The sequence below is a fragment of the Epinephelus moara genome, chromosome 12, assembly GCF_006386435.1.
Source record: "Epinephelus moara isolate mb chromosome 12, YSFRI_EMoa_1.0, whole genome shotgun sequence".
Classification (NCBI taxonomy): Eukaryota; Metazoa; Chordata; class Actinopteri; order Perciformes; family Serranidae; genus Epinephelus; species Epinephelus moara.
In genome coordinates this window covers 26,398,806-26,419,013 of record NC_065517.1, presented here as the reverse complement: position 1 = coordinate 26,419,013, position 20,208 = coordinate 26,398,806, and the positions used below count along the sequence as shown (strand labels likewise).

Below are 20,208 nucleotides of genomic sequence, written 5' to 3'. Positions count from 1 at the left end.
TAAGATGTTATTAAAGTGTGGAGTTGTTGGGTAATGTGCTATCAGAACATTCCAGGAGTGCTGTGTAGAGGGAATGTGAGTGTGTGTATCAGGGTGGGTGGCTGGCCTCACCCGGGGGTCTAATAAACCCACAAGGTGTGATGGATGACAGCATGATGTAACGGTATCTCTTCCAATAACTGTGTTGGGACATGTAGTACAAGCATGTGAGCGTTAGGACAGTAAACAACGCGTTGTGTGCACATGCTTTGCACCTTCCAGATGAAGTTTCCGTTCTTTATTCAGTCATGAACTTTAAAGCCGTTGAACTGTTAAAACAAAAAAAGGGGAACAAAAGCATTTCCTCTTTGACACGTGAGTCTTCTTTTAGTTAGACACCAGACACAAGCATCTGAAGTGACCAAATCAACAGAGACAGCGACCACACTGGTCTCATATTGAGCGCGTGCACACACACACACACACACACACACACACACACACACACACACACACACACACACACACACACACACACACACACACACACACANACACACACACACACACACACACACACACACACACACACACACACACACACACACACACACACACAAACACCTTCGAGTTTCCATGCTCACAGAGAGGAGGGGCAGAGTGTGAAAAACATGCTAACAGCCCCCAATTATATCAGCGGAATCAGGGCAGCGGAAAGAAGTTATGAACACAGCATTGACATGTTATTACCTTTTATGCTGATATGGTGAACTTGTTGGCAAATAGCTGCTTATTTACTCAACATTATCACTCATTTTATAGCTGCGCTTCTGGACATTTGGTGAATGTAACAGCCAAAAAACGTGGTGTTGGGATGCAAAACAATTCGTAGGTGGGGTGGAGCAGGGTTTTTTACCTGCTTCACAGACTCCATCTTTGTAGCATGTGGTTAGGTGCCAGCTTACTATGTGCTCATAAAGTTTTGCCAAGTGATAATGCAGTTGGTTATGTAGGGTTTGGAAGTTTAGACTTTATTAGTTCCGAGACACATGCTGCATGTTTTACTGCCACAAAAACGCAACATTGGGTGGTGGGTGCTGGCTTTAAATGGCACAGACATAGGTTGCACATAACATTGGTAAAAAACCATAACCAGCACTGTACCATGGCCTACTTATTAGAAATACAGAGTTTGGAGCTGACTGAGTGTATTAGGTCTAAAATGTTGTCCGTGGGACAGATGTCAAGCTCAGGGTATCCCTGCATTACAATGATCTACTAATATTACAGAAGAAAAGAAAGATATCTGCCGGCTGTGATTGATTGTTCCTTATCAAACGACCTGCGGTGTGCCTTGCTACACTCCAAAAGATGAATTTTGTTTATCTCAGGGTGCAGCTGTTGCACCCTGAAAAATAGTCGCTTGGGAATGCTTGCACTGCTGTCGGTCTCGCTTTTGAGCACTTTCAACCCATCACTGACAAGTGAAATTGAGGCTGCAACAATGCAGCACATGTACGGGCCTGTAACTGGTACTGAACGAATTAATTAATTAGCAACTTTAGTTGATTATAATAGATACATTCTGCTGAGGCAGACATGTCGCACCAAATCCGTGCCCCATACATTTCAGCGCTAAGTGCCGTCACTCTCTTTTAGCTCCGTTTTTGGTCTCCACCAGCTCCTGAGGAAAATATCTGGCTCTCTAGCTGCCACTACTTTCACCAGCTAGTTGCTAACTTTGTCTGCGGTTTGGTGCTGAGTGGGTGGGTTTTTAGGGAGAGCGGTGAGAGTGAATCAAACCAGTAAAGTTGTGGGCCAAGCAGCTTAAACTATGAGCCAAACTCACTAAAAAAGCTCCATAAAGTCGAGGGGAGCTGCAGATTCATTCAGGTGATAATTCTCTGTGGGTTTATCAATACGAGTGATACATTTCTATTACAACTTCTTTTTTGCTTCTTCAACTGTTGAAATGAAATGAGCAATGAATGCTTCTAACCATTTGGTGACTATGTCATCATTTATAATAACTTTCTTGAAATGCCATTTAATTTTAATATTTCCTTAATTCATCATAAAATGTGGTCAAAAATGTCCTTTCAGTATCACCCAGACACTCTTCTGTCAGCCGACAATTAATCTCTTATCCTTTAAGTGTCTGGGTGGCTGGTGTGGTGGATCAATATCATCAGAAGTATTTTGGCACAGTATCTGGTTACACTTACAAAACAAGATGCTTCGTGACAGCTGGCTGTAACCTACTATCATAAATACCATTAAGGTGAGCATGGCAAATATAGCTTATTTATGGTGGCTATCAACCTGAAGGTTAACCTTTGTTATAACATGATATGTCATTTTGAATGATTGATAATGACAATGAACAATGCATATTTATAGTAGTAATAAAGTGTATGCTATTATATCTTATACCTGTTCTAGCCAGTGTTGGGACAATGCAGCCGGACAGACATCCTGAAAACATGATACTGACTTTGGATATAATCTACATACACTTAAAAACGAGAGTTGGCACTTGAACCTCTCAGTCATAGTTGCATCTCAACCTGTCTGACTATACTGTATATATGTTTTTGTAATTATGTGTATGTGTGTGACACCAGATAACCTCCAACATGAAGGTGCATGTCCAGATTTAGTGCAGACACACTGGTCAGTGTGACGGAGTGTGTTTTCCTGCCCTAAGCAAACACAGTGAAGCACTTTTAACAAACACTGCATGTCAATCACACACGCTCTCTCCCTCCAGCACTCTACCACATACACACACACACACACACACACACACACATGCACTCACACTTCGGCCTGGTTTTAGAGCAAAAGAGCTGAGGTCAGAGGTGAACGACTGTGGGAACACGGAGGTCCCGTAGCGTGAAACTGTCACCGTCCTGACAAACTGGCCTATAACATAAACAAGCACACATACATCAGCTCAGGACAATACCCCCGAGAAGAGAGCACAATACCACTCCAACACTCCACACTGGGCCTGAAACAATACCACACACGCTGAAACAACATCATAGCCAGGACTAAGCCAACATGGCACTGGGTAAACTGAAGCAACACCATTTCGGTGAGCAGCACCACACAATGCCTGTAACGGGAAACGATCCATCAGGTGCTGACCGCAGCTAAATTCATGTCTCAAAATGTGGGGTCTTTGCAGAAGTGGATGAGGTGCACAGAGGTGAGCAAGCCCTTGTGAGCACTGTGTGTGTGCTAGGGATGTTCTAACGACTAATTTACCTGACGTTTAAACAAAGTTTGAACTTAGACTTGCCAAATGTAAAAAAGTCCAAATTCAGCACAATTTAATCAAGGTCAAACATTTGTCTATACAATACTGTGTATATAAGAGCCATTTAATCACATGTTCAATAACCAAATCTGAAGTTAAATGCTGCTGAAATGTGACACCGTGCATTATAAATATTACACATTATCCTACAAAACATGATGGCAACTCACTAAATAAAAGTTAACAAACAACAATTTACTGTGCATTTAACTTTGTGACTCATCTCTATTCAAAAACACACACTCACGCAGTAGCTCTCTCACGCATAAGTGTGCATGCAAACTGACACACACGTATATATGTCCAGGCTTGTTGGGATCTACCATGTGCCCAAAGACACCTCTCTCATTTAGCCTAGCAAAAAGACATCCAGACTGTACGAGTGCGTGTGAGGCTTGAGCATACCATTTGAGGTGAACCCCTGCGGAAAGCTGCGGACTTGTACCAGTCGCACAAACTCTTCCAGTTTTCCTCTGGGTATCTTAATACGTTAAACCAACTAGTAATTCTGGTACCGACTTGCGAGGGTAGCAACGTTTAATTGTCCTGTCAACGAATCGCCCACAAAAGCTGTAAGGGGCTTTTAAACTGACAGAGAAGCCAACACAATCAAATATACTGGCTGGCACAGAAAATAAGGAGAAAAATAAAAGTAAATACATCTTGATTTTTGCATTATGCCCCATTATTTCTGGTGTAACACCCATTACGACAGTCCTAGTCTCAAAACCCCTTAAATCTAAGATGTTTAGGGGTGCAACACTCAGATCTCTTAACATTTCTTGGGTTAAATTAATGAATAATTTGGTCTAAAAAATGTCAAAACAATGAAACATATCCCTCAAAACTTCCCAGACCTTGAAGTGAGGCCTTCTAATTGATTATTTTGTCCAATAAATGGTCAAAAAATGAATAGAGCAAGAGAAAATTAGCTAAAATCAGTAAATGTTTGGCATTTTTGCATGATGAATAACTAAAAGTAGCTACTGTTGTTCAGCAGCATCTCCTGCTCAAGTCAAAAGCAGACTGAAAACTAAATCAATAAAGAATTACAGCTTTTCACCTGGATTCTGATTTAACTAAATTTCAGTGGCTACACAATATTCCCTGATCAGCACAGGAGCGAGTGTCCCTAATATTTTGTTTGTGTATTCCAGCTGGTTAAGCCTGGTGTTGAGCCTGTGTGGTTTGTATCCTAATAGGGGCTCCCTCAGACTGAGGCCTGGACCGCAGCCACAGGGCTATTCATGCTTTGTGACCTGATCCGCAGATGCCTCTAAATCCTGCATGCTCACTGCTATAAATCTCTCAAGACCTGTAAACACACAACACACACACTCACACTCAAAGGCAGACAGATCAGCACACACATAGACAGACATTAGCACATAGAAAAAGTCACACACTCACACAAACACACACATGCTGGATGAACGCCCAGTGACCAGGGCAAAAGGAAAAAATTAAAATCATGCGCAGCATTGCATGCATTCAGCCCGGTGCATGGAAAATTCCCATCCAGCAACTTGAGAAGAGGGTGCACAAGCAGGCGACTGGCTGGTACAGAGCGCCATCCTGTGTCCACAAGACTGAACTGCAGCAGCTTCAGCACCTCAGTGCGTTGTGTGAATGATGAAACCACTCAATGGGCGATTCTTTTTCATCAAGTAAAAAGCCAAGCATTAAAGAGTGAGAGGGTGGAGGATAAAAGGCATGTATTGATTTTTTTTCCCAAATACTGCCTCCACTGGACAATAACCTTCATCATTCATTTATGAATTCGATCAAATTAATCCTGAACAGATGGCATGCAAGTCAATAGATGAAAGTGTCCGAGACCAGAGTGTATGAGGCAAGTGGGGCGATATGCAGCCACTTCTATATCAGCAAGATTTATTTTTGTTGGGTTTTGTGTGTGTGTGTGTGTGTGTGTGTGTGTGTGTGTGTGTGTGTGTGTGTGTGTGTGTGTGTGTGTGTGTGTGTGTGTGTGTGTATACTCCCTCAGGATATCAGAAAGCCTACAGAAATGTACAAAGGCATAGGTTTTGTTTCAGACATGGGGGGCACAATAACGTCAAACCAAAGATATTTATGTGTGTATTTTTAATGCACAAACCCAACAAACAATCATGTTTGTTTTACTTACTTACTTCATAATAATTAGTGTTATATTTGACTCTTGGTGTGGGGGAGAGGAGGTTTCAGACACAGGTATATCTGTTGGAGTATACTGGTGCCTTTTGAGCAAGGGCATAGGTTGCATTTGAACACTAAAGGGGGGACATATGAAATGGGGGTTTGGGGGTCTACTAACAGAAAATTTTGAGCATCAGACACTTAATTTCCCGCATTCTGGTGATTTTTATGCACCAATTTGTCTTTAAAATGTCTTTCATTTTGGAAAATAAAAGTCCTGTGCTATTTTCATGTTTTTATTGGGCGAGACAAATGCACATGTGCTAAATACTGAGGGGAACGTGTCAACTGCATCCACCCCAAAATCTACACTTATGCCTTAAAGCTTATTTTTGAGTGCATGATAATAACTGAAGGCGATCACCTCCTCTCTTCTCTCATCTGGATTATGGAAGCTGGATAATAAAGAGCCAACCACACCAAGAACGAGAGCAATAACTATTAACGATGGTGAACGATAATGTTCTTAACAGTGGTGCCAAAAGATTTGCATGGATTTTGATTAGCTGTCAGCGTTTCAATCGTCCATCAAATCGCTCTGAAAGTTATGTCAATTATATTGTTCACCACGGTCGTTGTTGTTATAGTTGCAGTGTGGATTCCGTCAGCCACAGAGCACAATAATTAACCTTTCAGTTTCCACTTCAATGTAAAGGTTCCAGAGTTGCTAATGAGCTCATTTTCATCTGAAGTCCCTGGGCAGGTTACTAAAATTTGGTCTACTTTGACATACAATCGACATAATGCTTAAGCAAGCACTACAGCATGATACAATACAACACATTATGATAAAATACATTACAATACACTAAAACAATATATTACAAAAGCAGCAGATATATGCAAAAACAATTAAAGCATGTTATCCCAGAGATTAAGTTGTGTAATTACTCATGACTGCAAGTTTTGCATTAAGCCATCTCATTAGTTTATGTTTAAATGGTAGGTAATTAGCACTTTCTCTTAATTTAATAGGAAGAATATTCCAGTAGTGGGTGGCTCTGACCCAAACTTGCTACGTCTGTACTGTACAGCACAGTCCCCCTCTGGTGGTTGCCCTTTGTGCTCTGCTGCTAATATCCTTCTGCACTAGGAACTGTCTAAGTCTGGGAGGTGCAAGCCTATATAATACCTTAAAGATAAGGAAAGCACCTGCAAAATGTTATCAATTATCAGTCCATCTTCAACAGAAGCTAGTGCCTTTAAAATATACATGACATTTGGATCCAGTCTTCATGTCAATTTCCAATTAGATAATGGGCCTTTTTCACAGCAGATATTTGGACTCAATCTTCCAACACCCCTTGCCCCTATCAATTAGCCCTACCCCTTTGTTTTTTCGCATTCATATCTAAGTGTAGGGTGTCTTGATTCTTCAGATAGAGGGGTAGGGCGAAGTGTTACGGCTCCAGGGCCCTCTAAAGTGGAGGTTTTTGTAGATGCACACCCCAAACAGAGTCTTGTGAGGCAAGATGGTTGAACAAGCACCAAACGAAACCCACAAATGTATTTTCTTCATATAAAGATTTAGAAATTATGATTATTGCGATATTCTCTCAGTGTAATGTCCTTTCAGTGTGTTTTGGACCCTTTCTTTATTAAAGCATAACATAAAATAAAAGCTAGTTGTATGCTGATGTTTTGATGGCTAGCTAGCGAGCTAATGTTGCATTGTCAGGTCTGTTTACATAAACGCCATCAATGAAGATACTAATAACACATCAGGGTCTTGAAGGGTTGTCCCATTTTATAGTGAAAGATTTCACTCTAAAACATGGGGCAGGGGTAAAAATAAGAAGTGGGATTGGGCCTTGGACTTGTCATAACAGGAAAAGCACACATTACTACCGACATTAACAATGACTTGGTTCTATTCAAGTGTCGCAGTAAACCACGTCAACCAAGTGGAGCACCTGGACAGAATTCAGCCATCAGTTCTGTTATCATTACTCCTGTGGTTTTTATGCTATGAGACATCTACATGTCCGCTGTGAAGAGGAGCCAACAGAGCTGAAACAGTTGCCCCTGTGGATGAACCTGTTTAGGACAGGTGTTAAACTGCCAAACCAACATGATTTCTTTGACATTTAGGCGCTTGCCCAGAGTGACTTATGTGTGCTGCAGGTTCACGAGCTCCAGTTTCTACTGACAACATAAAACCAACAGAAAAAAGAGTTCTTGTGAGAGACGTGCTGGGAGAAGAAATAAAAATAGGAGCTAACGAAGCAACAGAAGGCTTTACTTTATAAATAATTTGTGAACTTTAATTCCATATGCAGGTTATAAATATCACATTATGGCAATGAAAGAGAGAGTGCGGGAGAGAGGCTTGTTTATTGAACAGCACCATGTGAGCATCCCATCTCTATTACTGAATCTCCTGATAGGAGCAACATAGTAAATCCTGCTCTACCTGAAGTTGAAACATGAATTCAGAGCAGAAAGATGCCGATTATTATTTTCACACACTGAACTGATAGCCTGGGCCTGTAACTCTTTTATCTATGTGCTTTTCCTGTGTGTGTTTCTCCCCTTCAAAGAGTTTGTTATTCCTTTCCCACCTCCTGCTGCAGGACTGTTACTGTTATCCACCGCCTTTCCTCCTCCTCCTCCTCCTCCTCCTCCTCCTCCTCCTCCTCCTCCTCCTCCTCCTCCCACAGTCTTGAGGTGTGTGGTTGAGACAAGCTTAGCACTGCAATGTATGCTTGAGAAGACGGGAGACAACTGCAAGCCAGGGAGGATTGCAAGGAAGTGGGCTCGAGTGACAGTGACTTGATAATCAACTAATTTCTAGGAAAATTAGTATCTATTTGAGCTTTTCTTTAGATTTATAGACATGTAAAGCTACTACAGGTGGGTTTTGGTTTTGGACCGGATAGACATTATTATTGAAATCTTTCAGGCTCTGGAGCACAGGGCTCATAGACTGGGGTGCTAGTAGTTTTCCACTGGAGGTTGTTGACCAAATACAGACTGAATCCTCCTTCGTTTTCACCCTTTTGCCTCTCTCAGAGCTACATCTATTCAACGGCTGTTACTTTTCCCCGTCCCTTGTTCAACCTCTGGTGCGAAGACATCATGTTTTGCCACATTTCCACTGTCTTCACCCACTCTTCCATTTCCGTCCCTCTCAATTCCTGAATAGCACTGCCAGAAATAATCGCAGACGAGCCAGCACCCCCCACCCCCAAGTGTCAACCAACCCACCCCATCACTGCACTTCATGCCACTGGTACCATGACGACTGCTTAGTCTCTGCAAAAGCCCATGCCCAGCACTAGCCCATCCCTTTCTCAGTGCCAGGATAACACAGCCTTTACATGTTTTAGTAGAACAGCAAAGACTGACAACGCTTACTGTACAGAACAAATTACAGATTCTTCTTTTTCTTTCTACAGAAAAAATGTTTCCAAGATTTTTTAATGCATTTGTAACAATGAGTTAAACAGAAAATGGTGCTTTTTTGAATCATTTATTCAGGCTTACAACAGGATTGACAGTGACCTAGTTGCACACTTCCCACATGCCCCCCCCCCCTCCTCACTAGTCTTCGAGAGTCTACAGCCGGCAGCAAGCTACACTGACTGGAAGGTGGGGGTCTGTCTGTGTGGTAGGATCAAAGTGGGGGCTTGTGTGTTAGTATGCTCTCCTAGCATGTTAGAAATGGTCTCTAATATCTCAGCAAAACAGGCACTTGGAACTGGAAAGTCAAGATATTGTATAAATCCTCAGATTCTTGGAGTTTATTTCAAAGTGCAGTGAACTAGACACACTTAATAACCAAAAGTGTATCTTTTATAGATTGTATATATTTTTAATGGCTTTAAATTTATATTCTACATTGAGAATGCCACTCACTTTGGGTTTTATTCATTTGTTCAACATTTGGGGCACAAGTCGAAAAACCATGCAATTACTATTTTAATTTGATGACAAAGTGAATTATTGTAGGCCAAGGATGGGTTACTGATCACATTTGAACCCATACTGGTAGCCCCTGGTAACTTTTTTCATTGCTGTAATGACAAAAATTACATTTTTGAACAAGCTGCAGGAGCAACGGAGTAGACCAAAATGCCATTCAGCTCCTCTGCTCTTTCCTAATCACACAAAAAAAAATTGAAAAGCAACAAAAAGAATCTTAAATGCATCACAGAAGAGCCACATCATTGTACAGCTATCACTGCCAAAATAAGCATCACCAGGGCTGCAAAACAATCATATTACAAGAGGCTGGAAGGAGCGTAGAGAAGACTCAAGTGGCCACAGTGTGATTGCAACATTAAGCTTCATGTAGCTTGGTTAGATTGACCATCCCGCAGACTTTATACAGACACACACTCATTGCACACACACACACCCCAGCTCATATCACCAATGTCCCATCACTATGCCCAGCTGGCTGGCAGCTGAAAATCCACAGCTTTATTTCTCTATCACATCCTTCATATCCACAGAGCACTGTAAAGTTACTGTGCCAAAGGTCACTGCCTGCTGCTGCTGCTGCTGCTGCTGCTGCTTTCTCTCCCCCCCTCAACATGCAATTTGTCTGACCTGGTTCGAGCTGAGATCGCCCATAATCCAACAGATCTGTCCAGACCACAAGGCTTTCTCTCCATGGGTCCTCACTCTGTTTACAGTGTAAGCAGAGGAAACCCGGAGAGGACTGGAGGCATGTACACAAACACGCTGACACATGCGGTACACTCACAAAGACACAGGCTGGTACATGCACACACATAATGCACAAAAGCATAGAAATAGGAGAGAGATTCTTGTCACTGTGATGGTGGGCAAACATTTTAACAACTCTGAATCAATGTTTCAGCTTTGACTGGACTCTGACTCTGCCTGCTCTGAAAAACAATGTTGTATTTTCCCACACTCCTGTCTGTCAAGGTTGACACGTCCAGTTTGTTTATACAGCCTCACCACACGCACGCCACCTTTGAGACATGCTTACAGACAACAAGCTCACCAAAACCAAACAGAATCTGCAACCAATCACAAATCATGCCACAATGTCTTGAAGAATTAAACCTCTGCACAAACTACCACACAACACTAACCTCAAACCATCAGAGAGAGGAGGGAAGACAGCATAAATATGGATGAAACATTTAAGGGCCAATGCAAATGAGGATTTCTCACCAGGATGTCTGACTGTGCAGCTGCTGCTAAAACTGCACATGAGCATCATGTTTTATGACAGTAATTGTCCGAGCATTCATATTTCAGTCTTAAAACACAGATTTAAAGACAGTGCACAGGGATCTTATGTACCTTCCATGAATGAATCGATCCTGAAAAGGCACCGTGATCAATATCTAAAGTCATCTCCGAGCCTGGAGAGACACTCCCAAGCTTTCCACATGGAGACCGAAATGTGTTCTGGGTTATTCTGGGAGGAGGCCAGATCCAGGAAGCCATTTCACTTAATTAATCACACATAAGTGTTTATTACAGGGGCTGCTGAGTCATCCTAAATATCCATAATTAGCTAAATAAGTACGTGTAAAAAATTAGGAGCGGCAGAAGCTTGGAACATCAACAGCCTGTGCTTTCATCAGAGAAAAGCAAGTTAGCTAAAGTCTATACCACGACTGTCGTCTCTGAAAAATTAATCTCTCGCCTCTTTTAAGCAGTGAAAGCTGCAAGATCTGGGTCAAAACATATTCTGTCTGCTGCAAACCCATAACCCATTTACCAAGTTGCATCTTCTATCCACATTACTAAACCCCAACGAGATGGTTGCTCATTTTGTAGAAAGAGAAGCCAGAAAAATATAAATGCAGTGTTACGTATGAAACTATGAAATCATGGGAAATAAAATAAATGAGCATAACTACATCTGATAATTAAGATTTTTAACTTTGGTTCACACAGGGTATCTTCAGGTATCAGGCTCTTAAATTTAATGTTTTTTAGGACCTTGTCAAGATATTTTCTACCAACTTTAATAATGATTTTTGGATAGATCTTTTTTTTTTTTATTCAAGTATTACACGTAAAAATAAAGGACTTTCCCCAGGAGAACATGTTCAGAATCGTGTGAACTCTGAGTCATTTTATAGTACATTGTCTCCATAGCGGTGTCTCAATTCAGGGGCTGCAGCCTTCGAAGGACGCAGCCTACACGGTCGATGTCGGCCACTTTCTTTTAAGACCACATCAGCCAAACAAAACAGTCTCCGAAATGGGACGGTCTGGTCTGCAGAGGATTTCCTGGTTGCATCATCAGTTGGTCTGGCCCCTTACCCAGCGTTCCTGTTACCCTGCAACCAGCTGCACTTGACAAAAGAAGGAGTAAGCTAGTAAGTTAGTTAGCCCTGAGTCATGGACCCATAAATTGTTGTTATATATGTATATATTTCTAATTTAATACGTGAGGAGAGGTTTCACTGCCTCCTGCTTGATATATTTCAGGCTGATGGAGGACTGTTTTCAGGTAAACTTATTAAATTAAGATTGTTTAAGCTGTGGGCTTTTAGCTAATAGTAATGTTTACAACAGCTAACCATAGCTAGTTAACAACTGTTAGTTAGCTTAACTTAATATATAATCGTCTCTGGCATGCAATGCATCTTGAGATAGGCTGGGCCACGAGGGATTCGTCCGTTGCATTCTCCAAATTCTAGGAAAGAAGGCTGCATTACTCAGTCACATTTGAAGGAGCGACCGATTATGTCACCGATGTGACATAATCGGTCTTCAAATGCAGCCTTCGAAGGCTGCAGCCCCTGAATTGAGACACAGCTAATGTTTCTTTTCCTAAACCTAACCTTTGTCACTTTACATTAACTGTGTAACTTTATGTTACGTTCGCAGCATTGTATGAGATTACCTTGTACAAGCAAGCATTATATGTGGTCCCCTGCAGAGGTACAATTTATGTAGGAATGTGGTTATTAGAATGAGGTTAATCTCCATTTTGCCAAAAGGTAAGTGCAAGCATAAAGTAAAAAGACTGTATTAGGTTCAGTGGTAGGTTTAAAGATCTGTAACATCCAAAATGTGGACTCATTTTGAAAAAAAAAAGAAAGAAAGAAAAAAATAGATGAATGAAAGTAGATAAAAATGTTTGTGGCAATTAGGACCTGACTATTTTAAAATCTTGACTTTTTATTGAGTTTTAAGGCCTAATATTTATAAAAAAAATAAGATGTTTTAAGGACCAGCAAATGGCCTGTCAAATCATACACATTAAACAAATCAGTTACCATGTTTGTTTGCATTAGGAAACATTAGAGACAACTTAAAGTCAAAGCTTGGGAAAAGGAGTAAAAATCGTCTTTACTGCACAGTGAACAGATTTTCTTTTATCCTCATGGACAAAGGAGTCTTTGAGGATTCTGGAAATACTTTCAAAAATGCAGTTAATGTTGGTAAACAATCCGCTGGATTATTGAAAGATTGCCAGGGATTTATCTTTCAGAAAAACAAACGCTTAGCTCTGTGAATGTTATGATAATATATGAGAGGCACAAACTGGGGGTATGCACCACTGTACGATACTTACCGGTGACTGTGCATTAGGATATTAGAATAAAAAAGGCTTGGGTGTAGAACAAGCTGCAATACCAACAAAATAAGATGCTCATTTTATTCTTAACTTTCTTCTTAAGTAATTTTATCTGTCTGAGAAATGGTGAAAGCTTCCGTCTAGGCTCTGTGACATTTTCACAAGAAATTACTCTTGCTGTCTGTTTGCAAAGTGTCTGTAACTGTTACATGTTGTTTGTCTGCAACTATGTTTAATGTGCTGCTGATTTTTAATCTCAAAGGGGCTTTTCCTGGTTAGAAAATGAATAAAAAAATCTGCAGTCTTGTGATGAAACTGAGATTAAGTAGTGAAAAAAAGACGTAAAATGGACTGGACAGCCTGTTCACCATATGTATTCAGAGGTGGACTGAATCAAATTTAAAGAGACACTAAGTCCATTTGGTATTTACCATACATTCTTAGTATATAATTTCATCTCTGTCGGCTGTAGATGTGGACAAAGTCTCTGGAATCTGCCCGCATCACAAGAACAGGTTGATCTTTTGAGAGTGGCTCTTAATTCAAGTTAGGGAAGAGGGCTAACACAATGGAGTAATTACATAACACAAAGAAAACCCTCTCTGTCTCTGTCCAGCCGCCCAAGACTGGGCGCCTTTCATCCAGCGAGGGAACACGGTGACCGGAGAGAGAGAGGGACGATGGACTCTGCCCACCCCTTTCATAGACTCAGAACAAACACTTACTATTGTCTCTCTTGGCATGTGTGTGCATTTGTCTTCACCCATCGTTATCCTGTGCTCCTATATGCATTAGATCAATAAAGCTCAGCGAGGTCAACCACCTTGACGAGATCCGCGATGACCCTCTGACTGTGTCCGTGCACGTTGACCACATGCAGAATTGCCCAGGTAAGTGATTTTGACCCTCTTGCATTCACTCCAGCAGATCCTCACAGAAGGACAGCTTATGGGAACCCGACCCCTCCCTGGCAAGCGCACACAGAGCCCTATTTTGAGCTGTGACCCCGTAACCCTTACCACAGAAATATTGGGGCAACATTACACAGCAAACACTGAGGCCCATTCCTTTAACTGTGAACACAGTTTGAACTGCATATTCACAGGGTGCCTGAAAAAAAAAAGCGCAATGACTCAGATAGCAAGAAAGGCAAGTGAGGTAACTGCTGGGACCAGAGAGGGAGAGACGTTTCTGAATCTCTATCATATCATAATATATATAGGAGTCCTCAACTATAACTGGTTCTAGAACAAGAATGATATGCCCTTGCTCCTGTGTACAGCGAAGGATAAAATATCCAAGTCCATGCGCACGTGTTAGAACACTTGTTTTAATAGTTCGTCACAACTGTTTGACATGTTGGGAAATACACTTATTTGCTGTCTTGCCAAGAGTTAGATGAGAAGATCAAATCCACTCATATAACTGTCCACTGATATAAGGCTAAAGCCAGCTGCCTGTTAGCTTAGCTTAGCACAAAGGCTTAAAAAGAAAGAAACAGCTAGCCTTGCTCTATCCAAACAAAACTAAAACATTTTTTTAAAAAGTAAGGTGTAAGGTGAAGTCCTGATACCTTGCTCTCACCACAAGATTTCATGGCAACCAGTAGACACTTTAGGAAGTTACTGCATCAGGCCAGGAAATAGTCTAGTACACAAAACACCCATAAAACCACTCTTGTTTTTTAAACTTTGTTTATGGATTAAACAAACTAATTTTCTTGACGGATTTCTTTATATATTGTCATCTGCTCCAGGTATACTTCTGCAAGTGTTAATATTAGGTAGCCTCCACTGCTAGATGTAGCTACATGCTAACGTCAAGGAAACGGGAAAGCTAATCTTTGTTGCTGAGGCTGTTATTTTCTCCCCAATTTTGAAACTTAAGTCCGGAGGAAAATGTCCAGTTTTTAAAATTTTGGTTTAAAAGCTTTTAATTGGGATTTATTTTAGGGTAAAAAGAGAACAATTCTCTGTAACAGTCATTCTCTAGCTGCTCACCAGCTCTAGCTCTAGCTTGATCAGCTATCAGTCTGTCTGTGAGCAGCAGATTCATCTCACTCACTACGGTGGGCAACGGTGACAGAGAGAGAGCAGATGAGACACACCTGTAAACGCTGACCAATCAGAGCAGACTGGGCATTTTCAAGGAGGGGGGGCTTAAAGAGACAGGTGCTAAAACAGAGCATTTCAGAAAGACGGTAAATACAGGTGTTCCAGCACAGACAGTATGAGAAAAATTAAGTGTTTTTTTGATCATTAAATCATGTAAACATGTTCCAGTAGAAACCCGAGATACAAGTAAAACCCTGAAAATTAGCATAATAGGTCCCCTTTAATGTACTAGCCCATATTATTAAAGGCTTTTTTATAATTAACCGCCTATGAGTGTCTGGACTTTGGTGTTTTCATGCCACAACATACCCATGGATGAGGGCACTCCTCCTTTATAAAAAAATATATATATATATTGGATTTGCTTTCACAGATGACAAAATAAACTGTGGGGATGCACACTGGAGCAATGAACTTGCAGAAATTTGTTCCAGGCTAAATTTTTGCAAGCCATGGGGGTATTAAGAGACATTATTCTCACCAAGCAGGAGGCCTTCCTCTTCTGAAGGAGGGGGGTTGCCATGAGGAAAGGACTGTCTGTGCTTTCAAAGATTTTGTCTTTAATCAGCGGATCTGCTGGAATTAGAGGTCTGTCTGAGTCCGAGACCCCCCTTCCTTACCCCCTTCCATTCCTGACAATGTGAGAAAGGTGTGTGTGTGTGTTGTTCAGTGGGGGGAGGTCTTCCATCGTGGGACCAGAGCGATATGAGCTGCCACATTGGGCTCATAAATGCACCCTTTGGCGAGCCCAAAGCAAATGCAGCTTAGCATAATTCAAAAATACCAGACGGTGTGTGTACTGTGGTGCACTGCTAAACCCGCAAAGCAGCTTTCTCCCTCTCTCATCTCTCTCTGCCCCTCTCCTCCATCTTCCAAAAAACACTTCCACACAAACAGGAATTAATGCCACTGCCAAACAGTCTATTTCCTCGGAATAACAACATGTCAGGCCATCAAAAGTTGCTGGGCTTAGTCTTGTTTGTCATTAGAGGACTCATTAAGTGGAACAGGCCGCAGCTAACACCACACTAAAGCCGGGATAAATCTAATATTCTGTTTTCTGCAACTAAATAAGGACAATTTTTGGTGGAAAAATATAATAAATCCAAAAGGCTTTAGTGCCAACATTAAGTGAGTGTTAGTCGTGATCAGACAATCAGGTTGGTTCAGAAAGATTCGACAACAACATGAATACAGAATCAGCAACATGCTGTGACCTGAATCCAAATTACACCTCACCACATCTGCAAATAACACCCAAAACTGCATGGCATACTGATAGTGCTGACATTGTGATTTTAGCTGATAGAAGGATATGACGTTTATGACAGCAGTTGGTTGAGACAGACCACTGGTCGGTGTGATGTCTTCCCTTCAGCCAGCAGCACCATTCCTTGTAATATTACACCCATACGAGTTCAATTATTTGTACAAATTCTTGCTCTTCTGTGAGGATGTGGTTGAAGGGCTGGATTTGATAAATCCTTTGCTCTTGTAGTGTTCAAGTGTTAATGAGTTCATGGTGTCTCATCGTGTCAATGAATGTAATCCACTTGACTAAACATGCACTGGGCCTCGACGACATTCTGACTCAACTACAATGTTTGCAATGCTTATGAAGAGGTGAAGAGAGGAGCAGATGGCAGCAGAACAATAAGCACCAGTATGGGAGGACATATGACAGCCTGCTGCAGCTTAATACAAACTACAACAAGGAGCTCACCAGGCTCCCATTATAAGCTGTATGAATCTCCTACCTGGACGCCCTGCAGGAGTCGAACACACCGCTCCCTGACGTCGTCAAAGGGACACCGTTTGGACAGCATGAGGAGGTGAGCCAGGGTGTTATTCAGGTCACTGTTAGGAGGGCTACCCGAGGCCGGGGGTGACGGGGCCAGCGATGGTATGGGCCTGATGACTTCCACCTTCCTCATGACGTTCTGGCAGATGTTGTCCATGGCTTCAGTTCTGGAGATGGCATCCCGGCTGCCCAGCCCGTCCCATCTTCCCAGAGTCTCCTGGTCCTGCACGTCCATCTTTTGATGTAGGACTAACGTTTGTGCTGTCTTACAACAGGCTATAACACATGAAACAGTGTATTTTTACATCACAGCATAAAAAGCAATATTTAATAGTGTTTTCAATAATAATCCCAAGAAAAATCTTGGGTGGGCACGCACCTATAATATCATTCAGTGTCAAACAGCACTGCAACTGACAAATTGGTCAGCCAGTACTATTGCCTGACATTAGCTCATCACAAATATACTGGTATGTACTATATCTATCCTTCATACATACACGGATGTGAATTCAATCTGTCTAATTCAGTCTGTCTACTTATTATATTTGGCTTTTTTACTTTTATATGCTTTGTATTTTTTACTGATGCTCCTCGTTTTGCACCATCCCCTTTGATGCTGTAACAGTGCACATTTCCCTGCTCTGGGACCAATAAAGGATTATCTTATCTTATCTCTTGTCTTATGAGCATTATCAGCTGATAAGTAACAAGAAATTGCTGTGCAAAAATGCCAAAGGTATGAAGGCAATTTCAACTACAATCTTTGTCCACTGGAGAGCAGGTTTATTTTTCAACTGTATAAAATGTTTGATCAGTAAGAGAGATGAGCAATATAGATAAATCCTCTGTCTATTGTGTATTTTTAAATAGCAATATACAATGTGATGAAGGCCATCTTCTTGAAAACACATGATAAACAGTTTACAGATAAAATAACCAGACAGGAATGTCAGTTTTTAAATAATCCAGCAAGTTAAATACCTGACTAATAAAGGTGTTTCATCACAATGATGCAAAAATCATATAAAAATTCAATATTGCTTCAGAGACTTAATGATGCGTGACACTGATCACACTGAACACCAATATCACATTCATAACGGGCTGGATGATATGGAGAAAGTCAAATATCACAACATTTTTTAACAAATATTTTGATATCAATATTGCAGCGGTACTATGGGGCTGACAACTGCTTTCACAAAATATTAAGACAATGAGATTTTTGATAAATAACAATCATTAAAGGCAAAGTTAAAAAAAAATAATTATTTTACTATAACGCAGCTTTTAAAACCAGGAAAAGACAAAACACTTACAATTAGGGCTGGGCAATATAAAGATATTTTATCGTTATCAAGATATGAGACTATATATCAGCTTAGATTTTGGATATCGTATCGTGATAAGGTATAAATGGTGTTTTCCATCATTTTAAAGGCTGAATTACAGTAAAACTATATAAATGCATCAATTTACCAGACTTTTCTGTTTGTTTAAATGCTTGCCTTAACCCACTTAGTCGTTATATATCCACATTATTGATGATTATTGATAAAAAAAAATCTCACTGTATTAATATTTTCTGGGGGGAAAAAACAATAGTCAGACTCATCCCTACAACTAAGTCGCATCAGAGAGGGTATTTGATCAAAAATATTGTTATGTTCATTTTGGTTTCCCTGTCCTAGCATTGATGAAGAGCTTTTGAGGAGATTTAAAATATTGAGATATACATTGGGTATTGAGATATCAGGACATATCACCCAGCCCTATACTTACCAACATCTAAGAGGATATTTAGTCTTACATCACAATATCCAAGGGCATAAGTTTTGTTTCAATATTGCAGGGACACACATGACATTGAGGGTACTCTGGCTTTATGTTTGTCAAAATAAAAGTCCTCTGCTACTTCATGATTTTATAGGAGGGTGGGGGACAAATGCACGTGCTAAACATTGAAGGGGACTGTCCCCTGCGCCCCACCTGAAATCTACACCCTTGACAATATCATGTGTTGCCCAGCCCTACACTGATAGGGCAGATACAACAGTATAAGTGGCATAACAAACTCCATATATACATGGTATATACATGGTGTCTTGCATCACATAGCCCGACCCAAATATCAGACTTTACATCTATCAGTTATCTGATCTCTTAAAATATTGATATCAAAGCCTGTATCTGTCAGCCCGTGGCAGGAGTGCAGAGATTTAAACCCACATCATGCTGAAAACTGTAATACTAATATTTGGTCTGTTACCAACTTCCAAGAAAAGAGCCTTGTTAAAGTACAGAGTATTTACTGATGTTACAAGCCCCCATAGTCTGGCAGTTTAAGTGTCACTGCCACATAGCGTTTCCAAACGACAATAAACCCACGCTGGTTGATGGTTAATGACTTTTAATCTACATTTTAGTCACGTCATGACTGAAAATGAACAAATACGCAACTTGTCAGTTAGTGGGTCCATTCAATCTCTCCCTTGCTTCCTTTCGTGTCAAGGCTTTTCAAGCTGCCCGTTAACAAAGACACCAGTAAAGTCTGACACAGCCGCGGCAAAAACAACATTCCCACACGCGAACCTGTCACTGTAGACCAAAAACAACGAGTGTCATTCTCAAATACTCACTTTATCCACATTCTTTGGTGCAGGTCTTCTGCTACGGGACGTCTTGCCACAGCAGTGACCAATAACGTTAGTCCCTGGGTAGAAACGAGAGGAGGCAACAACTTCAGGGTAAACATTTGATTGGCAGCGCGGGCTGGCCAATGAGAGGGGTTCGTGGGCATTCTAGGGCGGTGGCGTGTGGATTCTGGCAGATGATTAGTTGGAGAGGAGCTGCCGAGCACGCGGGGGAAGGCTTTATGGGAGTTGCATTCCCCTCGTTCGCTCTTTGTTTTGAAGGGTAGCACTACAGACCTACATCTCCCATCATACATTTCGCGAGAAGCAGCCCCCCCCTTTCTTGTTTATCAGAAATAACAGAGAGCTCTAGGAAGAGTAGGAAAAGGGGGGATACTGTACATTTCCATTTAATTCTTGTTGTATTTAACCTAATTTATATTTAATTAAACTGCCACACTACACACTGAAACGGCCAATGCCTGAATGTGAGCACACAACTATCAATACCAATATGTCAAATTGTCTCAAACAAGTTAACATTGGATTCTTGTATGCCATGTAATGCATGTCTGTGTTAGGGACATCAACGATTTTTGTGAAATGAGAAAACACTAAGCCCCAAACTACATAAA

General features: G+C 41.1%; 1 protein-coding gene across 1 annotated transcript in view; it reads right to left on the bottom strand.

Annotated features, from left to right (window-relative positions):
* Positions 1 to 19,718, bottom strand: part of sesn1 (sestrin 1) — a 73,142-nt gene extending 53,424 nt beyond the window's left edge. Inside the window, exons 1-2 of the mRNA XM_050057860.1 lie at positions 19,580 to 19,718; positions 16,894 to 17,213 (exon numbers count right to left, since the gene is read on the bottom strand). Of these exons, the coding sequence (XP_049913817.1) occupies positions 16,894 to 17,172 (279 nt within the window). The 5' untranslated portion in view covers positions 17,173 to 17,213; positions 19,580 to 19,718. The remainder of the gene's footprint in view (positions 1 to 16,893; positions 17,214 to 19,579) is intronic.
* Positions 19,719 to 20,208: the final 490 nt, after the last annotated feature.